This window comes from Doryrhamphus excisus, chromosome 3 (genome assembly GCF_030265055.1).
Source record: "Doryrhamphus excisus isolate RoL2022-K1 chromosome 3, RoL_Dexc_1.0, whole genome shotgun sequence".
Lineage (NCBI taxonomy): Eukaryota > Metazoa > Chordata > Actinopteri > Syngnathiformes > Syngnathidae > Doryrhamphus > Doryrhamphus excisus.
Window position 1 is genome coordinate 8,628,573 of NC_080468.1, and position 26,791 is coordinate 8,655,363.

Sequence of the window (26,791 nt, forward strand, 5' to 3'; positions counted from 1 at the left end):
CCTCCTGTGGCCTATCTTAAAGTCACATGACATAATGATAAATGAGAATAAGAAATACAAAAAAACGCCTCCTCATTCTCAACCGAACCGCACAGCGACACTTGTCTCCGAAAACGTGGATGTGGCGGGATGTTGTGCGCGCGCTCCCGCACGCACAGCCCTCCTTCTTTTAACTTCCTCAGCCACCTTAAGCTCGTCCCCGCGTGCGCGCGCCCCCGCCGCTGCTGACTGAGAGAGGGAGCTTGTGGCGGTGAGATCATGTGAGAGTCCACGCTTGGAGAAAGTAGGTTAGCAGGGTAGACTGAGAGGAAGCCACCGTGGGGACTATTCTATTCTAGCCAAACACACGCCATTCACAGCCGCTTAGGATGACTTTCTTCACTCTGTTATTTCGATCGGAGTTGACCGAGCGATAGAGGACACTTGTTTGTCTTTTAGTCTCCTTGTCGCGTTTTACGAGAGCCCGTCTGCGATAGCGGCGAAGTTAATATTTACTGAGCCACTTGGTGTTGCCTTCACGGTGCTTTTCCTTCCATCGAGCCTGTCAGCCGCAGGACAACCAAATGTAGCCGAGCTCCCACATCGATTTATTAACAAGAAGAAGACGTCAAAATGAGAGGTAAGTGGATTACGTTAAGTCATGCATGTTTGGAGCAACTTGGTCGGGGAAAGGTGGCGTGTTTAAAGAGTGGTGGAGCTGCCACATGTGTGCGCAAAGTCATTTGGAGTGCGCCTGTTTTGCTCCCAAATGCCCATTAATCCTCCATGACGGGATTATGGCACTCACTTTAAATTAAATAGCAGGGAGGGTCAACTACAGAGTTGCTGTGTGGCCAGTAAATTATTTATTTCCCCAACAAATTATTTATTTGCCTCAAAATACATGAATTGTGTAAGAATGTATTAAAAATCAAAGAACATGTAATGGCATTTAACGTCAACAGTACTTCAAAACATGTGATTTTTTGCGTCTAAATTAAAACAAATGTTATTTATGGTGAGTCTTTCTGCAAGTGGAATATGTGTCATAGAGACCATATGTACATTTTGGTTAGACATCCATGTTGGAGTTATGCAATACAAAGAGGGAGGGGCACGGCAGGAGGTTGTTGTTAACTAAAATCTAGAATTATGTCATCGAAATGTTTTGTGATTCTGTATACTGCTAAGAACTATTCAACTCCATAGGGGAAAAAATATTTCACATAAATAGCAAATTTGTACTACGTCACATTTTTCTGGTTATCACTATCAAAAATCGAATATGTATGAATTAAATATTTTTTTTAAATAAAGTAGTTTCTCTAAATGTATATCATGTCTAATGACATTCTCAGTTCGTGGTGCTTGCGGTGTTGTTGTGATGGCATGGCCGTGACAGCATGGCCGGCTGTGTGACTGTACGGAGGGAGAGGGATCTGGCTGTTCCACTGACCTAGTTATGTCACCCAACATTATACAGCATGAGCAGCGGAGGGAGGGGGTGCGGTTAAGGGAAGCGCCTGCCGGCAGTGCTGCGCCATGTGCAGGCGCGCACTGACACCCGCCCTTCAACATGTCTTCATACTGCTCGTCAATGAACTTGAACTTGACCAGCATAGCCAACACTTAGCATAGCAATATGTTTCCTTAGGATTACTTTGTATCACAGCATTTTGTAACGCAACACATTTAAATTCAGTAAATGCAAAAAATTAACAATAACATTTCTTTTTTACTGAAGGCTTGCTGATTGATTGTAAAAGTGTGTGTAGCATTCAGGTCCTGTGCAAAAAGGAGCACGACAAGTTGTTTTTGGCAGTCCGGATCTTTGTGAGGAGCAATGGGAATGAGTGGTGGGAGGGGGGAAGGGATGGCGAGTGTGGAAGAAGCAGAGAGAGGGCCCCTGGTGGTGGGAGGTTCCCCTTTCAGGCAGGATATCCAAATGTAAACAAACCGGAGCCCTTTCTTAGCACACAACGCTGGATATGTAGGCTAGTCATTCAACCTGTTACCAATGAGAAAACATTGTCGAGTCTTTACGCTGAACAAATACATATCTGCTATATCACTAAATTGTTCAGTGTTTGCATTGTTTTTGCATGCTGACTGGATGGATGGATGGATAGATGGATGGGTAGATGGATAGAAAACACGGGGGCATGCAGGGTTCAAGAAAATAAAGGAATGGTACAGTAAAATAAGATACAAATAGCAAATACATAAGGTATAAAGACTATAAACAGTCTATTTAGCCTCATTTGTACTATTAATCATCAATCAAATCAATCCATTTCTTTTCATTGTTTTGTATATCCTGGGTTGTACATAGGCCAATAGAGTACAATTCGAGTGTGATGAGTAATATTTGAAGAAAAAATGACTTAATTTCAGTAGAGGAAGCTAGGATGACAGTTGTTGTGCTTGTGCTGCACCGAGTCAGCAGAGATGGTGCATGTAGCATTTCTAAAACAAAAAAACACATCATAGCAAAGTCAAATTATCCCACTAATTGAGTGCCTAAATGATACAGAGAATTAGCATAAATCAGAACAAAGCGGTGATGTCAAAATGATTCTTCATTTTAATTTGAGGCAATGAAAAGAATGCAGCTTCCATAAAGAAGTGTTGCTGTAGGGCAATCAACAATCCTTATGGCGTGCCAATGAATCAACTCGGACTGCTATTGAAACTAGTTGCGCAAGTATTGACATGTGTTATGCTTGTTGGTATGCATGTGACTGTGCGAGGGGAAACATGTGGCTGGGCAAAATAAATTTTGTACTCACTGACACACTGACACACTCACTGATCGACAAGCTGGCCCGCAGGCTGTTGTACAATTATTGGCACTACCACATTGGATACCAAAAAGAGAATGCAGGAAAGAATAAAGTCGCTATCCAGACCCATATTTTTACAACCCTTTTTAAACAAAACTTTAAATAAATACATTGTTTGAATAATTAAAACATATTTTTTCCGAAACTACCATCTATGGGGAAAAACATTATATATGTGTGTCACCTTCTTTGTTAAATTTCCCTCATAGATTTTGTGAGCAAGTCAATGTGTTGGCGAATGAGAAATGTCGAGCGCTGCACGAGCTTTCATGCATCAAGTTAGTGAAGGTCAACTGTGGTATTCTGGGTTAAAAGTAAATGTTATCTTCCACAGAAGGTGGGCAAATGGAGGATGACAGCCAAGCTGTCCTCCATGATGGACAATCACTCTCACTCCACACACTCACTGCATTAAGGAGCTCCATTAGTGACAGGATGAAAGTGTGTGAAGGAGATGCAGCAGGTCCTTCCTTCCTGTAGTGCAATAACTGCAATATACCTGTGGCTTCAATAACATTTACACAGCTGTCAATCGTGTATATAACTTCTTGATTGCTATTACATTGACTTTGCACTTTCGAAGCTCTTGTGTGCTTTTGTACTCCACCTTTGCTGCTGTAAGCCTGGAATTTCCCCTTGTAGGACTCATAAAGGCATATAATATCTTATCTCATCTTAAGAAAACAATGTCCACATTTCTTTTCTTCGTTTTTACTTTACCGTAGGGTTTTTCTTTCATTGTTAACCATTCTCCATATGACTTGTGTCATATCCCTTACCGCTTTTGGACAAGAGATTGGAGACATGCATGTTGGATTGCAACACAGATGATGGGTAGCTTGGCATCCGTACGGTATTTCTGGCTCTTAGCACTGGACAAGAATAGATGCGGCTGCACTGAAACTCAATGTCAAAGATTGGGGAGAGGGGTGGGAGTCCGAATTTCCTACTGTGTCTGTACTACGGCCATGTACAGTAGATTGGTCATATTAAGTCATATCTTCATGAAAAAAACATGATCTGGTGTTCATGACTTGGAAAATAGTCTCTGTCTTTATTGGAAAGAAAAGGACCGCTAAGACCAGTTTTTCTCGTATTGCTGCTATTACATCTATTTTACTATTATGCAACACCATTTTTCCAACGCAAGCTCGAGGCCTTTTGGAAAATGTTTTGAATATGGTAAGCGCTTCATAAAACTCCACCTTAAAACTAGTCTGTGGAGCAACCGTGATTGTGCCCGCCTTCCTCCTCCCTCCCCTTGCAGTGGGAAAGTGTGTCAGTGGGACAGAATGTCCACATGGGCTGACAGGCTACAGCGCCCGAGCGATGGGTGACTCAGCCAATGCCAAGCCGGCTGCCGTCGCCACCCAGCCAGTGGGAGGGTGAGAATCCATGGAGGGCGGGTTGTCGGTGTTGCTAGAGTGAGCCGGCTGAATGAGTGTTGTGAGGAATGCTCACAGACGAGAGTTATATAATCGTGAGACGAGGGCGGGGGAGAGGAGAGCCTCACAGAAAGAGAAGGAGGGGGTGGAGGGTATTTTTTTTCCATTACATGCCTGCAGCTGCCCCGATCAGTTGAAGTATTTTAGTCAACAGCTTAAGAACCTAGCAGACAACAGAGTAGGGATCTGTGGTGCTTTTTCACGCTTGTAGGAGCATAATAATTTCTCCTCAGATATATCCATTATTGTACATTACACAAAATGCATGGTAGAACCGTGTAAAAATTTTTTAAACATTCCGTATCTTACAGTATTGGTGTTTTTCCTTTTCTAAGAAAGAAGGGCTCTTTGTTCATGTCACTGTGCAACAGTCATGTGATCGCCTATCTGTTTGTGCACTCTGTTCCCTCACGGAGGCCACATGCAGGGTGCAGACAAACACTTTTCAAGGCAAGTTGTCTTCTCCCGTCCTGTACGCATATGTGCACATTGTGGAACAGTTTGTGGGACTTTAAATGTTCTTTCACTGCAAGTTTAAATGTTGATAACTTGTAAATGTATGCCTGTTCCCAGTATCAGCTGCTATTCATTATATGAATTATTAAGAGATGCTTACTATTTTACAAATAAGTAGTAGCCTATTAAAACAAAAACTGAAAGAAAAAATAAAATTTGTACAAAAATATTCCCTTGCTTTATTGGGTACTTGTTTTTCTTTCTTTTAAAAAAATAGGCCTAACCTGAGTGATTCAGACTGCTGCCAAAGGGGAATTGTGTCAGGAAAAATCTTCTGCCTATTTTCGCCTCAAATTATTTGTCTATTTCAGCCTCACAAAGACTAAATATGCTGAGTTTTAAGGCTTGTTAAAGCCTGGCAAGCTGCATTTCGTGTCTGTTGGAGGTGAAAGATGACTCTCTAATAGCGTTCCGAGTAAAGAGAATTACAGCCACCTAACTGTGACAAGATAAGGCCACGGCAAGCCGTTTCTAGGTCAACAGAAGATACAAAGAATCCTATTTTGTTCAAGATTTGTACCTGGAAAGAACAAGACAGCCAAAGTTCACAGTGTATTTGGAGTGTCATAAAGTAACAGAAATGCTGCTTATCAGAAAGCCTAAAGCACAGTTTGCTGTTGGAACTGAATGCCTAACCGTAACTGAAAGTTAAATCATAAAACACATTAACACAAGTTTTGAAGCGAGGCCTCATTGGTCATCTACTTTAAATCATTTTTTAAAAATGCAACGTAGCACACACTCACACTCTGAAACAGGAACTGTGCACAGAAAAGTAATCCCACATTTATGACTGTGAATTGGTTCTGGATCTGACAATGAGAAGTCAGTTTCCACAAAGTAGGATTCCTTATTTATAAATTGAACATTTTTGTAGTTAGACCATAAAAAAATAACTGTTTCCAAATTTCTAAATACAGATTTTATCATTATTGGAGCCGTCTAGACAAGAAATGACACCATTATAATGACCTTTACACTCGTATCAAACAATATAATAAATATAATCAGAGGAAATATGCCATTTAAGACCTAAATAAAACTTGCACTTATGTGTGTTGTAGTAAATGTGTTCCGAATGTGTGGAGTAGGAAGTGACATCAGGGGTTCATAGTTGACTTTTACCTTGGCATAGGTTATGGCAGCAACAGTAGCCCATATTATTATTATTATTATTATTATTATGTTGTTAATATTGTGTCTGTTGTTCCAGCGATCAAGTTTGGTGCTTATCTCGCCAAACATTAAAGTAACATTATTGCCACCAAGTGAATACTGCATTTGGAATTTTCATGCGACTTCAGGCCTTATCTATTTTAGTTAATGTAGCCATGTTTATGATTGAAAACTTTTACTTACAGAAGCATTTTTTTACTGAAAGGCTATATTTAACAACAAAACAGTGTAGTTTATTAATTTATTTATTTGTTAAAAAAACATGATGTGATGCTGAGAAATTCGAACCGCGTTATGGCGAGTGGACTGGCGACCAGTCCAAGGTGTACTCCGTTTCTTGCCCGATGTGAGCTGGAATAAGCTCCAGCATAGCCCCACGACCCCAGTAGGATAACCGGCATAGAAAACGGATGGATGGACGTTGCGACGGATGACTTTACATGCTAACCACTTTACTTTTGTTTACTTCTCATTGTCAAGTCCAGCATTTATTTTCTACATTCTGACCTGCTCAATCTTGCTTTTGGTCCTTCAGCTCAGATCGAGGTCATCCCCTGTAAAATCTGTGGGGACAAGTCCTCTGGGATCCACTATGGGGTCATCACCTGTGAAGGCTGCAAGGTAAAGAAGAAACCCAATCACAGTTTGAGCAACCTGTCATAAGTCAAACATGCATATGATAATTGGGCATGTGTTAATGCATCGCTTTAGGGTTTCTTCCGCCGCAGCCAGCAGAACAACGCCATGTACTCCTGCTCCCGCCAGAGGAACTGTTTGATCGACCGGACTAACCGCAACCGCTGCCAGCATTGTCGCCTACAGAAGTGTCTGGCATTGGGCATGAGCCGAGATGGTAAATAGGATGGAGAACATACACACTTCCTATATAACCTTATAATCACCCTGTGTGGCGTACTCGAAATTTAACACAGCTGCATGGTGTCCGACTTAAGCTTACATAAGGGAAGTTGAGGAGGTGTGCTTCTTCTGTGCAGCCAAGTCCTGCATTCCCCCAAATTGAAGCTGCTGCTATGAGAATTTGAAGCCCTTGCCGTTAATGTTCCACATCAGCTGTTGGAAGATGCCTAGCGGAAACACACACAGTGTATAGACATGTCATTATGTAACCGGGATACGGTGCCTGGAACATACAGAACAACAAGGATAATGTGTCAGTCTATATATTTCTGTTAAGCAGTGCAGTTAAGTTTTTGTGTTTTCCCCGTCAAAAGTACACTATCGTCTCAAATTAATGGTAGGTTACATACGTATACTGTGTCATGTTTTTATGATGTCACACAATTGATCACACCATGGAGAGCGGAACTGAACTATATTGCTTGGTGGAAATATGGCTCACCATCATTAAGAACACTATTGTGACAAAAAACACATCTTGGCAGCACGGCGGTCTAGTGGATAGCGCGCAGACCTCACAGCTAGGAGACCAGGGTTCAATTCCACCCTCGGCCATCTCTGTGTGGAGTTTGCATGTTCTCCCTGTGCATGCGTGGGTTTTCTCCGGGTACTCCGGTTTCCTCCCACATTCCAAAAAACATGCTAGGTTAATTGGCGACTCCAGATTGTCCATAGGTATGAATGTGAGTGTGAATGGTTGTTTGTCTACGTATATGTGCCCTGTGATTGGCTGGCGACCAGTCCAGGGTGTACCCCGCCTCTCACCCAAAGACAGCTGGGATAGGCTCCAGCACCCCCGATACCCTTGTGAGGAAAAGCAGTAGAAAATGAATGAATGAAGTAGATAAGACACTGTGAGCCAACAGGCCCTCTCTCACTCTCAGTGACCTTTGTGTTTGATCAGTGGCCTTTGTGTTGATGGATAGATGGATGAGTCAAACGCAAGAACTGAGCACATACTGTAGTGTATAGTTGCTCTCGTATATACAGACCAAAATGACTTTCAAAATTTTTTATGGGAGCACATATGTAATGAAATGACGTAACATGGAAAACTGTAAACAAAGGACCAGCTGTTTTTTTAATATGATGTATGTTAGGCTGCGGCCAAGTTTCAATGTCTGTATATATAATACGCATACTTATTCTGAGTGTTTTCTCTCAACAGCGGTAAAGTTTGGCCGTATGTCCAAAAAGCAGCGTGATAGCCTCTATGCCGAGGTGCAGAAACACCAGAAGTCCCAGGAATGTGTGGGCTCTGGAGGTGGGGGCTCCACCACACTGTCCTTACCCAGGGAGGACGGTGCATGTGGCGGTGGCGGAGAGGACGGCGAGGAAGGTTTGAGCCGTTCCTACAGCAGCGGGGGCTCGACCTCCACCCTCAGCGACCTTGATGACATTGCAGCACTGCCCGATCTATTTGACCTGCCACTGACCCCTGAGGAAGCCAGCGAGTACTGCAGCCTGGAGCTCCTGGGCGGGAATGGAGGGACCAGCACAGGAAACACCTCCAATTCATCATCCGCTTCTTCCTCTTCCTCATCCCTGTCCAATCAGAATTCCCCACAGCAGACAATGTTGGATGGGACAGACAGCAGTGGCATCCAGCTTCTGCACACACACTCTGACACACATCCACTGCTTGGGGACACACACGCACTGCTGGACCAGTTGCCTGATGACTGCTCAATAACAGATCTTGGTGAGTATTGACATTATCGTAAAACACACTTTGAACTACAGTACTTCAAATGCTCTAGACTGAAATACCCAGAAGTCCCTCTTGACACAAAGACATGCTGTACTTTTCCTTACTTGACCTTGACTCAGCATAATGATGTACGTGCAGAATTTGACACCGCAAAGCTAGTTTCACAGGAAGTTTTCTATGCTGACCTTAATTACTTACTTGAATGCAATTCATGCCGCTACGTGCAGGACTTACAACACTGAAATTAGTTGTGGATTAAATAATTGTGTGACTTTGACGTCAATCCAGTGAACTCTAAGCAAACAAACATGAGAAAGGACGTTATTGTGGGTGTATGGGAGTGTCCATAGTCCAAACTAGGTGTGCTATTGGATAAATGCTGTTGACTCCTTGAGCAAGTATGTATGTAGTTGTTGTAGCATAAATATTACAAACACCTCTCACTACAATGGTGCAAGATTTAATAATAAATAATTAATTGTCTGGTGAGTCTATTGTTGGAAATATTGTTTCAATGGGATTTCAATTAGCAGGTCGAATTACTATTTTATTTCATTTACAATATACCGCAAAAGCCTTAGGCCACTACTATATTAAGGATAAAAAACTGGATAAAAGTCTACCCATTAGAGTCATAACAAAATCACCTATTTGTTTAACCTCATCCACGAACCAGGAAGTAGTTTGCTAACTGAAGAAACACATACAACTTCTGATCAAAATTTTTTTTGAAAAATTGCACAAATTCACATTTTGCAGAGTTGGATCTTAAGGGGGTTCTAAGTGGAGCTTCAAAATGCAAAAAGAAGAAACGTGAATGAGACAAAAAACATTTTTACTAAGCAATTTGTTGAGAACATCCATTAAACTGAAATAGGCTGTTCTTCAGCTGTTCAAACGTAAACGACCATAGCTAAAAACCCAGAAACCCTCCTTAAATAAAAATAAAATGTTCAAAAAAAAAAGGACAGAGCAGCTGCTCCGTTCTTGTTAATGACCTCAAAAATCAATTTGGGCATGCTTGATGGCAGTGTTTCCAGGAGGCCTTTGGGAATACTCCAGGTGGTGAACATGGCTTCTAGAAACGACGTCCATTTTTGGAAACTTCTTTTGCCATCCATCTCCAAATGTTCTCAATTGGATTTTGATCCTCTGGGGATCGTCTAGAGTCTTTAATAATCTTTTTTGGGGGTCAACCACTTGACTTTTTTGTTCTATAACCCTCAGGATCTTTTAAGAAGGTTCACATGACTAACTTGCCGCATCCAACTTCAGCAGCTCAACAATCCAGCAGCTTCTCAAAGAGAGAAAGTTTTTTGTCTTTGCCATCAAGACATCATGACAGTGTGAACACAATCCACATTTTGGCCAAGATTTTGGCTTTTAAAGGCTGTCTTAAACTCAAGTCCCATTTTGAAGCTCTACTTAGAACCTCATTAAGATCCAACGGTAAAAAATGTGAGTGTATACTCCTCACTTCAAAATCCCATTAATTGTTATAATCCCATACATTTATGATTAGTAGTAACGGCAAATCATGTGGGGTGGGGGGACTTTAACATTTTAAAAAGGTACATTAAGCTATGACCATGAGTAGTCTGCACCGCTGTATCAGTGGTAAATGTCGATTGGTACAGAGTACAACGCATGGTCACGCCACCATAAAAATTGACAAGGTAAATAAAACCACTGTTGCACACAGTCACCCACGCATGTTCTCCAACTCTAAACCTGCTTCCGTTCAAAGCCATTGATTGGTGAAATATGTGTGTGTGTTTTTTTGCAGACCGAATCACTCAGAATATTGTGAAGTCTCATTTGGAGACATGTCAATACAGTGCTGAGGACATGAAGAGATTCACCTGGGTGCAATACACGCCCGAGGAATCACGTGCTTTTCAGAACAAGGTACATATAATCTCCCCTTATGTACGTATGTTTACTGATTATTGGTGTGAATAATAATATCTCTGTATAAGACTAGTGTGGTGAATGCTGATCTGATACATTACATTTATTCTGTTTATCAGTCAGCTGAATGGATGTGGCAGCAGTGTGCACACCACATTACCAACGCCATCCAGTACGTGGTGGAGTTTGCCAAACGAATTGCTGGCTTTATGGACCTTTGTCAGAATGACCAGATTATATTGCTGAAAGCAGGTCAGTGTACATTCCAGACTGTGTACTTTTATGAATGCAGATCACATTACAGTTGTTGTACCAAAGTAAACAAGAAAGAAAAACTTGCTAACTTGAGTTCCTTGTTGTCTTTTTTTTTCCTCCAACCTTCTCTTCTCTTGTGCCCCATTTATTTGGACATTGGGGAGAAAACATTATTCTGGAAAAAAAAAATTCTTCATATATATGTTTATGTGTGGGGAAAATAACATATATTTGACAATGTACTGTATTTACTTTATGTAAATATTTGAACTCTTTAAAAAACATATCTGTGGATATATATGTTTAAATGGTTCAAATTGTCATATATATGCTGACATGACATGAATCTAAATCCAAATTTACATCTGTGTCTGTTGTTCATGTTGGAGTATCTTGGGCCCCCCTCTGTCCTCCTTCCATCCACCTCCTCTTTGTGCATTTCTCCATATCTTTGCCCCTGTGGCTGCCCTTTCAGGATGCCTGGAGGTTCTGCTGATCCGTATGTGCCGGGCTTTTAATGTCAACAACAGCACTATTTTCTTCAGTGGAAAATTTGCTTCAGCCCAGTTGTTCAAAGCACTTGGTGAGCATCACATGGGAATGTTGTCACAAAAGCTCCAACACATTCATATTAAACTCTGGTAACCCTCACTACACACGAGAACAGGAATGTCCAAACTTTTTCCACCAATATGCAGACAAAACGAAGGATGCGGGTAGCCACTTTGAACATTTACTACATTAAAGATGCTAAAACCAAAATCAAATCCAATGTATCTGAACAAAACATCCACATCTTAGCTATGGTGACTAAGCACTGAATTTGTAAGATAAAAACCTGCCTTCGATAAACTAACAAATCACGTTTTATATTTTTAAATGGTTCAAACAAAGTCACCAACTTGGCGTGTTTTCTTCATTTGGATTTCATCTGGGCAGCTCCATAACATCCTAATGTTGAACTGAGTACTGAATAGAGTCTACTGTGACTCAACACTGCCCCCTCGAGTATTAAGTGGTACTACATTTGTATTTTCAATGAAAAACAATCTAAGAGGCTGCAGTACAGCACGTCACTGTTGCGTCAAAGCAGCAGTTCTTCTCCCTCAAGTTGTCTGATATTATTGCACTGCGTCTTTATTTCACTCACGTAGACAAGTAGATTATAGATACCAAAATAGAGTAAAAGCCTTTGACGCGGTATTGTATTATATCTGCAATCATATCATTGTGTTTTTTTTGACAATTTATATGTATGTATTTTTGGTTTATTCAGGTTGTGATGACCTTGTGAGTGCAGTGTTTGAACTGGGTAAAGGACTCTGCCGGCTCCAGCTGTCTGATGAAGAGATGGCGCTCTTTAGCGGTGTTGTTCTTCTCTCCCCTGGTGACTATTTGCCCTCTTTTATTTTTATACTGTAGCGCTTATATTAGATTATTGAAGGTGTATTTAATGTATTTAGTGTTGATTACAAAAATTGGCCTCATCTCTGAGGCAAACATCTGTGAGAGGCATTAATACATTCATTCATTTTCTACCGCTTTTCCTCACGAGGGTCGCGGGGGGGTGCTGGAGCCTATGCCAGCTGTCTTCAGGCGAGAGGCGGGGTACACCCTGAACTGGTTGCCAATCAATCACAGGGCACATATAGACAAACAACCATTCACACTCACATTCATACCTATGGACAATTTGGAGTCGCCAATTAACCTAGCATGTTTTTGGAATGTGGGAGGAAACCAATGTACCCGGAGAAAAACCCACGCATGCACGGGCAGAACATGCAAACTCCACACAGAGTGTGGAATTGAACCCTGGTCTCCTAGCTGTGAGGTCTGCGCGCTAACCACTAGGCCGCCGTGCCACCCCACATTAATACAGTATAGCTCAAAGTGTGTCCTGCTACCCAATGTACCAATATATCAATTGCTCAATAAAAATAATGTCATGGTGCATTAAATAATGTGAAATTATGGTCATTTTGTCCAGATCGGCCCTGGTTGACAGAAGGCCAAAAGGTTCAGAAGCTCCAGGAGAAAGTCTACCTGGCCTTGCAGCACAGTCTTCACAAGAATGGTTCTGAAGAGAAACTAGACAAGGTAAACGCCACCAGCATGATGCTTCGTGAATATACTGTACACTTATGCAAACATGGAATAATTATACACACTTTATCTTTTCTTTCTTTCTTTGCAGATGCTGTCCAAACTACCTATCATGAAATCAATCTGCAACCTCCACATTGATAAACTGGAGTTTTTCCGTTTGGTCCACCCAGAGACTGCGTACAGTTTCCCACCACTGTACCGGGAAGTGTTTGGAAGCGAGATGTCGCTGCCCGACTCCACCATCAGCTAGGCAGACAATAGACAGACAAACTGACAGACAGAAAGACTGACAGCGAGATGGAGGCAGTGTAGGGAAGCAAAAGGAGCGACAGAGTAGGACAAAGATGCTAAAGCTCAACAACCAGCAGTTAAAAGACAATCCATGACTTTAAATACTCAGTCTCCCGTGATTCCAAAGTAGTCCTCCACTTTCCGAGCAGGCAAAGCACCTTACACTACAGACCATGCATGCTCTTATGCTCCTCTGCGAATTGTAGCAGCACCAACAAGCAGACGCATGAGACATATTCAAGTTCAACATCCGATCCACTGTGGATCACCCAACCAGTCATGAATGTACCTCATTGACAAGCACCAGTGCACAAGCAAGAACCCAACAACAGTGAATGTATAACCCTGTCGCACCTAGACAGTTTTATACATAGTCATAGAAAATAAGAATTCAGTATGATATGCTCACATATTCATACAACATGACATCACCCTAATCATGTACTGACAGGGACCAAGGGACCAAGATGACATGTCAATCTCACAGCTTCACCTGCTCCAGCCACTTCTTTCATACACATTTTGCCTGTGTTCGGTGCTGCCTTGAGTAGGCTCTTGAGAAACCTCAGTCCCACACGTCCCCCTTTCCTTGCAAATGCCACTTGGAGACAGGGCAAGATGAAATTATCTTTAATTTATATAAACGTTTATATACAAATATTTTAAATAAGAATGTAAATAGATGACTCTATGAGACTATGGAGAGTGTTAAGAGCGAGTGAGATTAGTTCAGAGCAAAAAGGTGGATAGAAAGATGTACTCAGAGGAAGCTGATATTTGGACTCCGGACTTTTTTCCTCTCTATATAGTACTCTCAGGTTTCCATGACAACAACCCTGCATCCCTTTCCCTTGACAGCAGTTTGGGGGGTGAACAGACACTTGTTGCAAATGCAAGCGGAGGCAGCGTGTCCACGCGATGGAGAAAACAAATGGCCTTTGTTTGGCATTTAAACTGAGCTCTGATGTTGATGACTCCGGCCCCTGCCTCAAGAGAGAAGAGGACAAATAGAAAAGAAAAAGCAATGCATACTTCATGAACTGCATAAAAGGGGGACACACAGGTCCCTAAGATCTTTCTAACCAGCAGTCAGTTGTACAATTGAATCACTCTTGTTAGTCTCACTTCTTTAAAGGTCCTGATGGTCCACAATTTGTATCATAACCCCTCCTTGCTGGTTGGAGCAACTGTATTACTTGTGCAATTGCTGTTCCTCTCCCCCTTTAGTCCCAAACCCAACACTCTGAATGAGAAGCACTTATACTTCCCTCTCTCACTGGACACGAGTCTAAAGCCAGACAGAGCGACCAGCTGCCCCCCTGAGTTGGGCCTCAATGCTAGTCAGACTTTTCTCATTTATCTTTTTGTTTTTCTGTCAAGCAAAGTCCCTCAAAGCCGTTTCAGCTCATTTTACGTCAGCATAAAAAGTCCAAATTTTGCAATTCGTTTTAACATTGAGATGATAATGTCTTACTCGGGGAGCTGTGAAGTGTTTTGGGCAGAGTCTGAGGGCCTGCCGCCTGCCACTCAGGGAGCTAGCTGTGATCTCTTGTCCTTTTATTACCAGCCTTGTACTCACCGTGTACACCTTTGCACCCCACAACCATAATCACTGTGGACGTAAGTTCTATTTTTGTGAATGTTGCTCACAAAATTGTCAGAGCCCTTCTCGTTTTTGTCCTAATATTGTAACATTAAAATTTATGCGAATTTACATAGGAAGTAAAGAAAAAAATCAATTGTTTAAAGATCAATTTCATTTTTTTTTTTTTGCTGTGATTTTCACTTATTTGTGTTTTATCCACTTATTTCTTTAAGTGTCTCCACTTTTGTCTTGTAAAGTCTGTAATCTATTTTTTTAATTGAAGAAAAATTACGAAACAGTACAGACAAAAAAAGACTAGTTTGTCTCCCTTTTCTTTCCTTGTATGAAAAAATGTACAAGAGGTATATTAGTTCAAGAATAAGTGAGTCAAACAGCTCAATATATATTGTTGTCCATTGGGATACATCATATGTGGTTTTAAGAATGTAATAAATGGTTTCTTTCTTTGGACGTGTGTCACTGTGCCTCAGTTTGTATCTCTCCATACTGTACATCGATGTCATTTTGAGGGCAGATTATTAGATCGTTTAGGTGTGTTTGTATTGGGATCCTCAAAATGCAACAAAAAATTATTTTTGTGAGATTTGTGTTTTTAAGCAAGAACAACAATTTTACAATATAACATGTCTCTGAATTTGTTCTTTTTAATAACATATTACTGAAGCTATCCAATAATAAATACTTACTATTAATGCGACTTCCTGTGCGGCATGACTTTGCACTGTACTCCGTATCTTTCTTTCTTTTCGCCGTCTTCTTAGTCAAAGGGTTTTGTTCTGCAGAATTAGCTAGCTGACTATCTGATTAAAGGAGGGAAGTTTACTTCTTGACATCTCAGCGGCCCGGGTAGGCTACCACATTATCCAGTAATAATGACCCCAAAAATATCAGGATGACAGCTGGTACTGGCTCTGACCATTCGCAAAAAATGGACGCATAATAAGTTTTTGAACATATATTAGAACTTATGACTTATGTTTTTATACTTTTAACACTGTGATTTCTGTAATGTTTCACTTATATCAGCAAAACAAAATTAAAACACATTTTTTTATGTACACAACATTCTATGTACTTTGATATCAGTCAAAATGTTTAACAGCCACATCTGGTTCCCGAGCCATATAACCCTTACTCCTGGTTGACATCAACAAATGTAACCAATCATATTGTTTGTACAGTGTATCAAATTGTTCTGTTTTTAAAATAAGTCATTCTTTAATCGTGTCTTAACCTGTGTATCTAGATACATATTGAATTGTTTACCACAAAGAGATTTATATGTCTACTTATTACAGTTTAAGACTTCTTTCTGTCTGTGATTAAATGTATGTTAGTCATCGACAACGTGGGATTAATCACTCATACGCAACCAAAAATGTACTTTTCAACCCGAACGCCCAATACCAAAGACATACGTATTTACATGTATTTACACATGTTTAGTACAGTTTTAAAGGGGACCTATTCAGCTTTTCACACTTTTCTGACCTTTCAGAGAGTCACCTGCTGTACAGCTGGTGATTTCTTTATATGGGCATGCCCGCGTACAAGCTTAGAGGTTACTAATCACAGTGGCGTGGGCGTGCCAAGAGGTGGGCCGTGGGTGTTGTAAATAATAACTGACCGTTTTAGAAATCCAAGGAAATACAGCTGGAATAGGATTCTGGAAGATCTAGAAAGCTAGAGTTATCGTGTGTAGCTGCTCTATAGGAGTTCACTCAATACAAGGGCCGAAAATGAGCATAGTAGGTTCCCTTTAAGTTGTAAAAACGGCCACAAGGTGGCAGAAGTGCATTTTATCAGAGCTTGGCATGCATGTTTCCCTTGTAATAGAGACTCCACAGCAAGCAAGAAGTTAAAAAGCATGGAGGCGTGTAGCATGCACAAGTTTAAATTGAAAACAGTTTATGGTTTTAAATTTGTAAATATATTTTTATTTTCATGTAAAATAACCATTTGCTGTGTTGTTTATGTTGAGGCATAGTTGTTTGGATATTTCTGGCTAAATATAGATGGCAAAATTTGTGTAAAATTTAAATTTATGCTTGAAATGTATCTTTTGACAAAATGCTGTTCTTATGATGAAAACTGAAATTTTGCTGAAACCTACCTATGTTCGACTGCTGTTTACTACAGAATGGAAAAAGATAGAAACAAACTTTCTTTCTGATGAAAGATGAGGGTCTAATATTTCTTTTCTTTTAGAACTCGACATTCTGTGTGCCTTGAAACATCAGTCAAAATCGTCAAAAATGGCCGGTACTGAATAATAATGAATATAGTGTTAAGGAGAGCGGCACGGCGGTCTAGTGGTCTAGGGTTCAATTCCACCCTCGGCCATCTCTGTGTGGAGTTTGCATGTTCTCCCCGTGCATGCTGTGTTTTCTCCGGGTACTCCGGTTTCCTCCCACATTCCAAAAACATGCTAGGTTAATTGGCGACTCCAAATTGTCCATAGGTATGAATGTGAGTGTGAATTGTGCTTGTCTATATGTGCCCTGTGATTGGCTGGCCACCAGTCCAGGGTGTACCCCGCCTCTTGCCCAAAGACAGCTGGGATAGGCTCCAGCACCCCCCGCGACCCTCGTGAGGAAAAAGCGGTAGAGAATGAATGAATAAATGAATAGTGTTAAGGCATGTCGATAGTATCGAAGGAGCGCATCTGGCTGCCAAGCCATATAGGTTTCTTATGGCTTGTCTATATGTTCCTTGTGTACCTACCTCTTGCACGAAATAAGCTGAGATAGAATCCAGCTCACCTGAACCCTAATGAGGCCAACAGGTATAGGAAATAGATGGATTGATTGATTTGAATGTGAGTGTGAATGGTTGTTGATATGAGCCCTGTGATTGATTGGCAACCAGTCCGAGTGTATCAGTAATAGACATGGAAAAGTTAAAATGTGATAACCTGGGGGCCATTTTTGGATATTTTGAAAAATATTGATCTCATGATGTTGTATTGATCTGATATTGCTACCTTGGGTTTTGGTGATATCAATATATACAGTATATCAATCAACATCCAGCTTTTGTTGTGACCAAGCAAACTGTATTTTGGTTACTTGTAGCTGTTGCCTTTGTGCCATTCGTCAAAACGGCCTTAATTTAGGTAAAGTAAATGCAGTATGAATAAAGTCATATTAGCTTGTTGAAAGACGAACCTGTATGTCGAGCAACTTGTGACCCACTTCTGGGCCGTGGAGCCTCCCACAGCAAGCCGGTGCCAGGAAGCCGTGGTAGCCAAGGAAGTTCCACATCTGCCGTCAAAAGTTTGAAGACGTGGTATTACTCGCTTGCTCGCTCGCTGCTGTTTGGAGCGTTCACCCCAGGCTCTTCGCTTCTTTCACATTTTCTCCTGTGGAAAAAAAAGACAGTGCAATATGTCCGTCGCTGGAATTAAGAAGCAATTTTACAAAGCCAGTCAAGTAAGCGCTACTTTTCTAACTTTAATTAGCCGCTAACGAACCAACTAGCTAGCTTGTTAGCATTGCAGTCATTTTGACGGGAAGTTTATGGTACCTTCAAGCTAGCTGCTGAGGCAAACCGAGCTATCTTGAGGTAGGTTTACAATAGAAGGTTTTCGCAAATTAAATGACATTATGACAAGTTTTTTGGCTTAAACGATAAATAAACTACTCAAACTAGGACAATGTACATTAATTTTGTCTTGTGTAAATGACTCGCAACTTTTGGGAGCTTAAGTGTGTATCTTTACTTGTTAATTTAAAAGGATGTTTCTTTTTCTGTTTCCTACTTATTTGTTCACTTTAATATTCAGAGCAAATGGTCAATGTGAATTTATGTGACATTATGTTGACTCACGCTGAGCCCAGAGAATTAAAACGTGCTGCTTTAGAATGGAATCTTCTAATCTTATTCCAAGACAAATTCGATTAGATTTGAGAAGAAAAAAACGCTTATTTTGAGAACAGATGCTGAAGAGATTTAGCAAAATACTTAACCATCTGTCCAACATTTGTCCAAAGTAGACCAGAGATAATTGCTATTTAGTCAGATTCATGAAAGAAAAGCATTCACTGCCGTATATCAGTATTTTGACCTTGTTTCTCACTTCATCATTGTAAATATTCAAAGTGACAAAGATGATAAGATATTTGCAAATGCCTGGAATCAATGTCAGGCATTTTAACATTCAATTGTATGAGGGTTGTGTTGCTGTTCCTTGCTATTAGAAACAAAAACATGACATAACTGGCAAAACCAGTATCCCATGATGTTGTTTTGCAAGTTACTGCTTTGGCGGAAACAATATGTGATTGGAAAAGCACTGAACTTGCAGTGGGAGTGTCTTGCATTGTGGAAACTTGGAATCTTACTAATGCAAATACTCCACCCAGACCGGTCTCACAGTCCGGTGAGCTTAGAAATGTCAGAAATGTAAACAAAAATAAAAACAAACCAAGACCAATAGTCGCAGCACTGAACAACAAAAGCATCAACATGCTTGTGTAATGTCATTCCAACCATTGAACGTATCAATCTTCTACTCGTGACATTAATGAGTGACATTCTTCAACAATACATGCTTCTGGTCAAGAAGCCAGATGTATTTAAATGACATGATTTTAACCATCTCTCAGTGTTTAAAGCCAAGTCTAATGGAAATGTGGAGCTAAATTATTATCATTATCATATTATTGTCATGCTGCCCTGTCATTACGTCACAGCCGTTACGTCTCCGATAAGGAAATAGCAGGATATTTTAAGTGTTGGCTTTGTGTGTTTTTCTGTGTTTTTAAATGAAAACGCACAACTCAATATAGTCATTGGTACTGCACACGATTTACAGGTAAAAAAAATATATATATATATATATATAAATTAAAGAGAGTGTGCAAGTGTTCTATAACAAGGAAGTGATGGTAGCTGAGTAGAGAGGAATCTGGTGCTACTGGAGGCTGAACGCTCCCAAGTTTTTCCCGTGCCGTGCGGATAGAGGCCGCCTGCCCAGGTTGGTGTTTGCCCGTTAAACTGAGGCGCTGCTGATGTTTAGGGAGTGTGTTGCATTCTTCCACTTCCAAATCCCAACTTTTGAGTATACAGTGCTACATCTACGTAGGACATTGTGGCAGGACAGTGAACTGTTTTGACAAGTTCCGGTTCTGATTTGATGTTTTTCCTCGTTTTGTTTCTTGTTTTTCTTGTTGCAGTGGCATAAACAGCCACAGAAAAAGCAGATAACATGAGATTTGATGAGATTTGCCACTTGAAAATTTGCGTTAAACTCTAAATTGTAGGATCTAGAGGTTCCACTTCATGAGGAGCAGCAAGGAGCAGCATTTTCAGTACTTTCTTTATGTTCTCAGATGGTGAGCGAGAAGGTTGGAGGCGCTGAGGGAACCAAGTTGGATGAAGACTTCAAGGACCTTGAAAGAGTACTGCATGCATTTTAAGATAAACGTGCAATTGAATATTACACAGACATGTTTCAGTGTTTTGTCTTCCTAAACTGTGCTTGCAGAGAGCAGATGTTACCAGTAAAGCCTTCATTGAAGTAGTCAACAAAACAACAGACTACCTCCAACCCAACCCAGCCACCAGAGCTAAACTGGTCATGGTCAACAAGGTGTCTAAATTACGTGGGCAAACGAACGATGGTCCTGGCTACCAGCAGCCCGAGGGAGTGCTTGGCGAAGTCATGATGAAATATGGACAATGCATGGGCAACAACAACAACTTCGGTAAAGAAATACGTCATTATTTTAAGGTTAAAATTGGGTATGACATTGCCATAAAAATTAGCTGCCTGATCATATTGGTATTGTTTTTTCTGTCTATTGATTTCGAGACCTCAATTTTTAGCATAACTTAAGCATGCGCATCCTGTGAAGCCACACAGCTCTGTCATGATGGCAGACGGAAGCATAGTGTAGTGTCCCCATACAGTCACACAGAGTCTTGCGCTCTTTCATAACTTTATTCTGATCTGAAAACAACATCAGTGCAATTCCGACACCATATATGTATCTCCAACTCACAAACACGTCTCTAGTCTGCCTCGCAACAACACTGCCTAGTCACTAAACGTCCGCAAGATGCAATATTATGTGTGATGTAAATAAATTGAAAAATAAAACAAAATCTGGGAAATGCATCTGTGGCATCACATAATTAAGTGCTGGACAATATCTGTGTATCGGTAAGAAAAGTGTGTGGCAGACATAAATTTCTGTCATATTTGTAGATTGTTCTTAATGTCACATTTCTTGTCGAGATGCAAAATATTATTATATACCTTACAGTAACCAACACTTCATGAAGCTCATATTTTGAATACATCTCCTGCAGGTGGTGCTCTTATTGAGATTGGAGAATCAATGAAGGAACTGGCTGTGGTCAAGAGCAGATTGGATATTGATGTTAAGCAGAATGTCATTGATCCAATGCAAGAAGTGGTCGAGAAGGACATTAAAGATATCCAGGTACAAGCAGAAGAGGATTAAGCATTGTAATATTTGTTTAGTTTATCAGGCATCGCTGTCATGGTTATTCGTAAAGGTTGAATGGAAGCAATTGGGCTCTTCTTGTTTGTTGAAGATGTTTCATCTTTTGTCCAAAAGGCTTCTTCAGTTCAAAAATTTTACATTTTAGAGACAGTGTTTCCTGTTTATGTCCTGGCTGGTGTGTCCCCTGGGGTTGGCCACACTAGACATGTTGTAGTTAATGTGTCCCAGTGTAGGAAATGGGGAAACTCCATACCCAAAAGTTTAGAAATAAGGCTGGTCGATATGAACCAACCTTCATGTCCAGATATATTTCGGTTGAATATTGATACACGATATATATATTGCAATATTTTTCAATATTTACAAAAGAACAAACTATGAAAGAGTGCCGGGTGTAAGAGGAACTTTTTAAATATCAGCAACACAAAGATACTTTACTTTGAACAGGGGGACAAGTGCAGAAATATTTGTAGTGCTTCAGCACTTGACAGCCGCTCAAATTACTGAGCCACTGCTTTTTATTTTCTGACAACTTCCGCATGTTTGTTGAAGACTGAGTGGGACTTCTCCTTCATGCAAGGAGGGGAAGGGGCCGGAGCGGTGCTCAGTGGCGCCCCCGCATATAGTGTACAGTGATGAGTGAGAACTCTGGATCAATTTATACCGATATGAATGGTTTGTTTTTGATATTGTGCTTAAATGAAATACCAATATGTTAATAAAATTGATATATTGCCCATCCCTACACTGAAGCCTTTTGGACAAGAGGTAAAATTCAGTTGCCTCGATTCAAACTTCAACCGTGGATAAACATAGTGAAGCATGCCAAAGCTGTTTGCTACAATGGCATAAGAAAGTACTTGGCAGTTTTGCGTTGGAAGGATTTTATACAAATCAAAATGAATGAGTGGTCATAATGTGATCACGTGAAGCTGAAATGAAGTCTTCATCGCTCACATTTTCTAATCTTTTTACACCATCAGCAAAAACTGAAGAAACTCGAAGGCCGCCGCCTGGACTATGACTATAAAAAAAAACGCCAGGGTAAAATACATGATGATGAAATCAGGCAGGCCCTGGAGAAGTTCCACGAGTCCAAAGAGGCGGCTGAGAGTTCCATGCACGACCTTCTGGAGACTGATGTGAGTGGCCATGTATGACACCAGTTGTCCCTCGCTACACCGTGGTTCGAACATCGCTCCCTCACTTTATCACGTTTTTTTTAATTGTTCATTAATTAATTAATATTTCTTGGTTGACTATGACCTAGAATTAATGGAGAAAATAAAAAATATTGAAAATCAAGTTAAATCTCATAAGCGTCAGTAATGTTACATTGATGAGACATTATATTATATTACATTACAATTTTACAATGGAAAAAAACACAACGTTTATAGAGATTCTAAGCAAAAATTGAGGGTTTTCCCAAAAGTAAAGTAATGTTTTGATTATTTTTTTTTTTAATGTGGCATTGCCAGTCATGAATACACAGGAATCCACTGTACCCTGTTGTGTGCCAGTATAGATTAGATCTGTCTAAATTCAAGTTTGACACTCAACTAGCATCTTAACTGTATTTTTAAGGAGTATGGAATAGGATAGAATAGCTTGTTCGTTCCAGACTTTGTGAGTCAAGCCGTTGTGAATAACAACAATTTAAATACAATTTGTATAATCCCTATTTCAGTGTTTGGCTTCACAGAGATGTGTAAATCTTTGTAATTGTTAATCTGTAGGTGGAGCAGGTGACCCAGCTGTCCTTTTTTGTAGAGTCTCTGCTGCAGTACCACAGGGGTGCCACAGAGATTCTGGAGAACCTTTCTGTGAACCTGAAAAAAAGGTCAGTACTGCGACTATTTTTGGAAGCTGGAGTTGCAAAACATAATTCAGCAGGTCACCTCTCTTTTTATCAGCTATTTACAAGAGTGAATAATATAAAATATATCATATAATTGTTTTTTTGTGATCTTTTTTATATTTAGTTATCAAACACTTGACACTCCATTTTTTCTGCATTTGATTCTGCCTCCATTATTCACATGAAGTGAAATTTTGTGGTGTGTTAAATGTGCGGATGATTATAAATGACCAATGCTCAAAGCATTCTCCTTGTTGCAGGGTGACTGAGAGTCAGTCCCAACCCAGGAGAGAATACAAACCCAAGCCAAGACAGTCCTTTGACTACGGCGAGGCCGAGCAGTCCAACGGGGGTTATACATCAGCTATGACAAGCCCTCCAGCTTACACCCCAGGTAAATATACTTACATGGAATGCATACGCCTATTTGTTACGTGACTGATGAGTCTTTCCTTCTGCGACCTAAAGTACCTCCACCACATCCAGATTCATCCTTCCAAAGAAGTTCGATCAGGAACAGAGCGTGTGAGTGAGCCAGAAAAGGATGATTTGTGTTGTTCGCACAAAAATTTTACTTCGTAATTGAGCTCCCTCTGTTGCATATTTATGAGGTAGTTGAGTGATGACGAAGTTTTTTCCAGTCTGAAGGGGCAGTTCTTATAACATTGCTAGAGGATAAAGGGTGCTGTTGGGTCGACTAAATTCAATTTGTCAAAGCCCTTGCAAAAGGATGTGGCTTGTCAAATGGGACTTTTGCAAAGGCTGCAGAGAGACACACACTCTTGTAAATGCCATGCTCGTTCTTCCCATTTTATGAGAAATTCATGAATTCAACAAGCGTGTTTTCAAAGAGCTTGTTTGTATCCGACAGCCTCTTTATTGAAACATCTGGGTTTTCTCATCACTCACTCGTCCTCACCAGAAATTAAATGTGCATTGTCATTACATTCTTATTAGCAAAACCTCCACCAAGGCCCATGTGTCACCTCTAATTGTTGCCAGTCTGGATCTAATCTAGATGAAACTCAGTTTCACATTACAACATCTCCTCCTGCATAGCAGATTTCCTTCCATTGATGTCATTGTGCCATTCTATCTAAATTTTATCACGTAATTCCTTCTATGTGAAGATGTAGGGTTCTTTGGTGTAACTGTTCGTAAAGTGTGTAATAACCTCCTTGGTGGAAGTAATAAAACATGTCCTTATGTAACTTGTTGGTGTAGGTTTGGAGTCTCACATTGTTACACTTCCACTTTGTGTTGGTTGAAACAGCTCCTGGTTTCTGTTGCTGACTCCTAATGAAAACATGCTGGTCCCCACACACCTTCTAATGAAATTCATTTCAGTCAATGCTTATCTTGTCAGGGGGAAACTGTCAATATATTCTCCTGCCTCACTTTGCTCCACTTTGTCCCATTTCAGCGGAAGAGCCATGCTGTAAAGCTCTGTACGACTTTGACCCCGAGAACGGGAGCGAGCTGGGCTTTCGTGAGGGAGACATCATCACGTTGGTCAGCCAAATCGATGAGAATTGGTTTGAGGGAAGGCTTCGTGGCAAGACAGGATACTTCCCCAACAACTATGTTGAAGTGGTTGTTCCACTCTCGCAGTGAACACAGCGCACAGGATGAAACGTGGAATGTAAGAGGATTATCAAGTCCAACAAGCGACATATTTGTGGAAAAACTACCCATCTCATGACATCTGCCTCTTTTGCTATCTAGAACATATTTGGTCTAATATTACATTACCAAGGACATTTAAATCATTTTTTAAAAGAAAAAGGACCAAAGGCTATTTGGCTGCACTTGCCACATTCCAGTTTTTCAACACATGCACCTGTGCACTTTTTACGTGATTACGTAATCACTTGTTTCTGGAAGCTTCCCAGTATCTTCAACACTAAAGTGCATCCTCTTTCATTTAAACCTGAATACTCACAACATCTTGAAGGCCTTTTTGTTATTATGCACACTTTGGTTCTAAATACATCATGTTTTATTTTAAGTTACGTATCTTCACCTCACATGGGTGACTGGTGTTTGAGCGAAACATCTGCTGCCACCTGGTGGCAGTGTTGCTCATGCACCATGTACTATGGACGCCTGTTAACACAAACTTTAATGATAATGTGGGAGGAATAATCCATATAAAACACATTTTAATATTATTTCCGAACAGTTTTTGCACAACTACGCCTCCCATCTCTGAGCTAATGCTAAAAAAGGCACTGTTTACCACAGAAACGTGCAACACAATGCTGCAAAATTCAATTAATGCTATTTCTAAAGAAGGCACATGCTTAGATTTTGCCTATAATGCATCCAATCATGGAAAATATCAACGTTAAATTGTAAACGAATAACATCAAAGCCAAAACATCCATGCTTCAGCTCCTGTATTTTCTCAGGCTCTATTGATGCTGCTGGCAGTGTCGCTTACAATGTTTTCTGGGCTCCTAGCCATGTGTTTGTATGTGAATTTTCTGCCTGTGATTAGTTTTTTGTGAGTATGCTGGGTAAGCTAGTCTTTTTATATTTAACCTTTAATTAGAAGCATGTAACTTTGTCTGATGTGTATTGGGGCTGTTTTGTACCATCTGACAGATGCATTCCCTCGTCTATTGTGTAGAGAGTTTAGTAACTTAAGCAAGCTCTGTACACAATGGTTGTTTTCACTTTGGTTACGCCCATTACAGCAGGCTAGGGTGGTGAGGGTCTGCTCTTTTGCCCAAAATGCCAACTTTCTCCTCTTCGCAATGATGATCCCCTTGTTGGACCGCCCCGCTCAACTCTGCCATCCCTATTTGAAGCTTGAGTGGAACAGACAGTTCTTTTCAGCAGGGAAAGACACACAGCAGCAGATTATGCCCTCCCCCTCTCCTCTGTATTCACCACCTGCCCCCCCAGTACCTCTGCCCTGTCTCTCATTATCTGCCCCCATCCCAATCCTATAGTGCCTTTTGGAGCTCTGGCGTCCATCGTCGGAATAATCTCCTCATTGTTATAGTAGTATATGCATCTCAATGTTTGCATGCCTCCTATGACACTTACTTTATTTGGGGGGTTCATCTGTGCAGCTTAATAACTACATAGTTCAGGTGTGTGTTTACATACCTCATTGCACTAAATCTAAGATGTTGAGAAGGGGGATGTTGAAAGTAAATAATATCTTGGAACAAAGGGCGTATAGATCAATTTTTGTGTTGTGCTTAATCATAGTGGCCTGAATGCTATGACCGGCCTTTACAGCGCGCCACTAGATTGTGTGAAATGTCATTATTACCCATGTCAGAATTAATGAAGGAAGTGTTATCAAAGCTTTATTTTATCATACTTTATTAACCTCTTTGCATGCGTCAACTTTACTACATTATATGTCTTAAGAAACGTCTTCATTTGGTAACTGTGACACATTAGGACACTAAAAGTAGTATTGTCCTGGATTATCTTGAGGATACGTATGTGAATTACCTCTCTGGGATGTTTTATTTTTGGGGTTTATTTTATGTACTATGTGTATGTAAAGGGGATTGGAGGTTGTCTGTTTGCTTTTTGAAATAAATGTAGCGTCATAATATTTGTGTTTTAGGATTTTTTTTCACTGTACGCTATGTTATATTTTTATCTTGTCTGTCAGACTTAATGGATCTATTTACAGTTGTAGGGTTGAATGAATGCAGTGCATGAACATATT

The 26,791-nt window shown here is 40.5% G+C and overlaps 2 protein-coding genes across 3 annotated transcripts; both read left to right on the plus strand.

The window, feature by feature from the left end:
* The first annotated feature begins 218 nt into the window (after nt 1–218).
* rorcb (RAR-related orphan receptor C b) lies at nt 219–15,210 on the plus strand. The gene is made up of 10 exons (XM_058065960.1): nt 219–619; nt 6,495–6,580; nt 6,671–6,812; nt 8,046–8,579; nt 10,375–10,496; nt 10,619–10,751; nt 11,230–11,337; nt 12,031–12,141; nt 12,745–12,854; nt 12,952–15,210. The coding sequence occupies exons 1-10, from the start codon at nt 613–615 to the stop codon at nt 13,111–13,113; spliced, it is 1,515 nt and encodes a 504-aa protein (XP_057921943.1). The 5' UTR covers nt 219–612; the 3' UTR covers nt 13,114–15,210.
* Nucleotides 15,211–17,946: 2,736 nt separating this feature from the next.
* Nucleotides 17,947–24,867, plus strand: LOC131124949 (endophilin-A2-like). Of its 2 annotated transcripts, XM_058065961.1 has the most exons (9): nt 17,948–18,191; nt 20,094–20,162; nt 20,249–20,468; nt 21,076–21,209; nt 22,217–22,375; nt 22,973–23,076; nt 23,355–23,488; nt 23,563–23,619; nt 24,518–24,867. In XM_058065961.1, exons 1-9 carry the CDS (start codon nt 18,147–18,149, stop codon nt 24,706–24,708), a joined length of 1,113 nt encoding a protein of 370 aa, XP_057921944.1. In that variant the 5' UTR covers nt 17,948–18,146; the 3' UTR covers nt 24,709–24,867. The 2 variants fall into 2 exon arrangements, with proteins under 2 accessions (XP_057921945.1, XP_057921944.1); XM_058065962.1 differs by lacking the exon at nt 23,563–23,619 and having other exon boundaries at nt 17,947–18,191.
* Nucleotides 24,868–26,791: the final 1,924 nt, after the last annotated feature.